Raw genomic sequence first — 3,578 nt, 5'->3', positions numbered from 1 at the left:
TTATTAGAAAAGCTGACGTTTCGCATGGTGATTGATTTTGGCCTGGAGTCTGGGGCTTTTGGGTCAAATGGATTTGCCTATGAGATTGTCTTCTTCGCAATACATCAGTTTCATTAAGATTTAGAGTTGGCAGAGTTAGCAAATGACCCTCTCTCCATAGCTATAGAGCTTTATCTAGGTTCGTCTCTCTGATTAGACTGCTCAGCATTCATGGTGGCTCCTTGGTGCGGGTCGTTGCCGCTACTTTGGTGACGCGTAGCAGCCTATCGATAGGCCATTGCTATAGCGTGTAGATGTTTCCTCCTCTTCTTGGCAGAATCCGCATTCAGTGTTTTCCCCCACTCCCATTAGGTTTAGATGCATGCTAAGCAGATTAGATGCATTAGTACGACCTTTCTTTTATTTATAAATTTGCAGGTCTGTTATAAACTTAGCTGATGAACCACTGACCAATTGGCTTGTCTCTGTCATGATATGCCCCTCCACTATTTCCGAGCCCCTCTTTCCATCTATTTTTTGACAGCAGATTGTGGGTTTGGGTTTTGTGACTATTGTGACATACTTTGTTCTGGCTTGCTACCTCGTTAATTGCCTTATGGTAATCAAAAACTAATCTGGATGTTATTTTGCTGGAACGCATAGTTTTTATTGACGCTTGACTGTGAGTGTAGAACGGAATTGTTTTATTAAGAATCTTTTTCGTCTTCGTTTGATCAACATGAAACTGATTGCATATGTTACAATAATTTTAAGATTTTAAAATATCAGATGTATATAGCTAATGCCACTGCCGACCAAACACATAAAGAGAAAGCATTTTTACTATTTCCGACTTCGTCCGTTCGAATAGGTTACTATATCCAATGCCAAGTCACCAAATAATATTTTTTTCACTTTGCACATAAAAGTTTATCAATTTATCATAATCACACTAGTTAATCCCGCATCATTTCTGCTCCACAGTCTTCTAGTGCTGTAATAACCGCTGTTTTGTCCATTGGAATACAATCTATTTTCGTCATGAATTCATATATTCCAGCTCCTACACCTTCTTTAGTTTTCGAATCGTCTGCCCTTACTGGCAAGCCGTTTTTGTAGTCTTCTCTGATGGGGTTTTGGATCCTGTAATGTTTGAGAAAGCAGTACTTGGGTGTGATAGCCCTAGAACTTCGTCTGTTTTTATCGCCCTGCAGAGCTTGGCCTTTTTGTTATTATGGTGATTAGCCTTGCTCTATATATAAGGCATATTTAACATATCTGAGGAATTATAAATTAAAAATCTTAGTTTTTTATCAAGGCGAGAAACATATTCGCTCAGAAATGTTTATGTCATTTGCAAAAAAAAGGGCAAAGTTTATTGGGCAACCTTTTGCTACAATGTTACAGGAGGAATGAAGAATAATACTGGTTTCCAATCATTGTAAAGATAAACACTATAAATGTCATAACCGAAGCTTCAACTAGGGTTTTATGTTATATTACTAACTTAAAATGAAAAAGTATTGGATAGTATTTTCAATTTACCCTATGCACTACTGCAGATTAACCAAAACAAATAATGGATTTTCTCATTTTTCAACTTTTTCCATTTTTTTCTAAATATTGAAAAAACTCCCCGACGCCCGTGTTAAATACTGTTAAACAAAATTAGAGCATATCTACGACATTTGAAAACTAATTCTTGCTTTTGTTTTTTAATTTTTTTTATTTAACATTGCTATAGCTTCTCTAAATTCATCTAACGCTATTAGAATATAAATTGCTTCCCAAAAATATTATTTTCGCAACTGCGTTTTATTCTAATTTGTGGCAACTTAAAAAAAGGCACAAGAGCTGGTTTGTCCGTGCCCACTGCGAAAACGAGTCGTGAGTTAAATACGTGCCTCTGCCCCGTCGATGGCTATTGTGCATTTTTATGCGCAACTCCTAGTTTCATTGTCGTACCTAATTTAATGCACTTTGACGTAATTTCCGTGAAATTGTTTTGTTTATAGGGAGGAGCATTTGCACGTTCAAGGCTCGTTTAAGATACGTTCGTCGTTAACAACTGGGTCTAGCTATGCGTATTTCAAAAGACGTTGAAATTGGGATAAATACGTTTTCCGAAATGTACGATTTTTTTTTAATATCCAGCTAGCTAAAGGCGTTATTTCGCAAATTAATTATACGATTTTCTTGTCTAAAGGGATTCCATATTCTTCGAACACGTTCCTTATTATCTTGACGATCTAAACTTCATTATAGGTCAGTTTTCTACTGAATATGTAAAGCCAGTTTCCTATAGTATCAGTCTTTTTAAAAACCTTACATCCGTTATTACTGAATACAGATCATAGATTTGAATTTGCCTAGAGGTAAATAAAGTTGTATTACATCACTAAACAAAGAAATAAAACGCTAATTTACCATAAGATCGTTTATTTAATTATACCAAGAATTGTGTTCGAGGTAACTTCATGTACATTTAAAAATATTATGCCTTTTTACGTGAAGATTGCAATTCTTGAACCAAAGAACGATTTTCCTACAGATCAACTAACTAATATTTTTTTCCTATCTTGTACATCCTGGCTGTTAGAAAAAGAACGATTTGATATATTTTTGTAAATATTCTTCTTCTTCTTCTACTACTTGGTTGAGATCAAATGTTAATTCCGGGCTTGCCGTTGTATTAATTCTTGAGATGTGGACTGCCAGCTGTCTCTCCACCTCTTCGGCGGTCTACGGGGAGGACGACTTCCTACTGGTATTCCCTCGAGAGTTATGCGGGGTAATCTATCTTCGCCCATCCTCTTGACGTGGTTATACCATTGCCTTCTTCTCTGCCTTCCCTATATTACAATATCCTGTACGTCGCATTGTTCTCTTATGTCGGTGTTTCTTACATGGTCTCTTCTGGTTTTGCCAGCTATTGATCTCAGCACCCTCATCTCGGCTACGTGCAGCATTCTCTTTGTTTTGTTCGTGTCTTCTCTTGTTTCTATCGCGTACGCCATTATTGGTCTAACGCATGTTTTGTATATTTTAATCTTACTGTCCTTCCGCATGTATCGTTGGCCTAGACAATCTCTCTTAGGCAACCTGAAGTTGCTGATGCTTTGTTAATTTGGTCCCTTAGATCTTTTGTTGGGTCGTGGCCGCTAGACATGTTCATCCCAAGGTACTAAAATTGCATTACCTGTTCTATGGTCTTATTTTCAATTACGAGCTTGCATCTGATTGGTTCCCTGGTGATTGCCATGCTTTTTGTTTTCTCGACCGATATGGTCATATTAAGTTGTCGGCACACTTGATAGAACTTGAATAGCTGTCTTTGTAGGTCGTTCTCGTTTTCTGCGAAAATTGCTGCATCGTCGGCGTAGCATACCATGTTGATACGTTTGTTGCTCATGCTGTATCCCATATTTATGGTTGCTACTGATACCCATGTAGTACGAAGGATACGATTCAATCGCTCTTCTCAATTCGCCAGCGATGATTCACTTGTTATCAGATTAGATAAGGGTCCAGTCCTCTTCATCCTCAAGGGCTACAATTGCCAAATGTGGCTGGTCTTCTAAAAAGAGAAGGTCTTTATT

At 37.5% G+C, this 3,578-nt stretch overlaps 1 protein-coding gene across 1 annotated transcript; it reads right to left on the bottom strand.

Annotated features, from left to right (window-relative positions):
- Nucleotides 1–935: 935 nt before the first annotated feature.
- Nucleotides 936–2,996, bottom strand: LOC132703194 (uncharacterized). The gene is made up of 3 exons (XM_060672320.1): nt 2,886–2,996; nt 2,665–2,831; nt 936–1,122 (listed from the first exon to the last, which is right to left on the bottom strand). The coding sequence occupies exons 1-3, from the start codon at nt 2,994–2,996 to the stop codon at nt 936–938; spliced, it is 465 nt and encodes a 154-aa protein (XP_060528303.1).
- Between the last annotated feature and the right edge of the window lie 582 nt (nt 2,997–3,578).

Source organism: Cylas formicarius, unplaced genomic scaffold (assembly GCF_029955315.1).
Source record: "Cylas formicarius isolate icCylForm1 unplaced genomic scaffold, icCylForm1.1 PGA_scaffold_6__28_contigs__length_40554024, whole genome shotgun sequence".
Lineage (NCBI taxonomy): Eukaryota > Metazoa > Arthropoda > Insecta > Coleoptera > Brentidae > Cylas > Cylas formicarius.
This window is presented reverse-complemented; position numbering and strand designations above follow the sequence as displayed.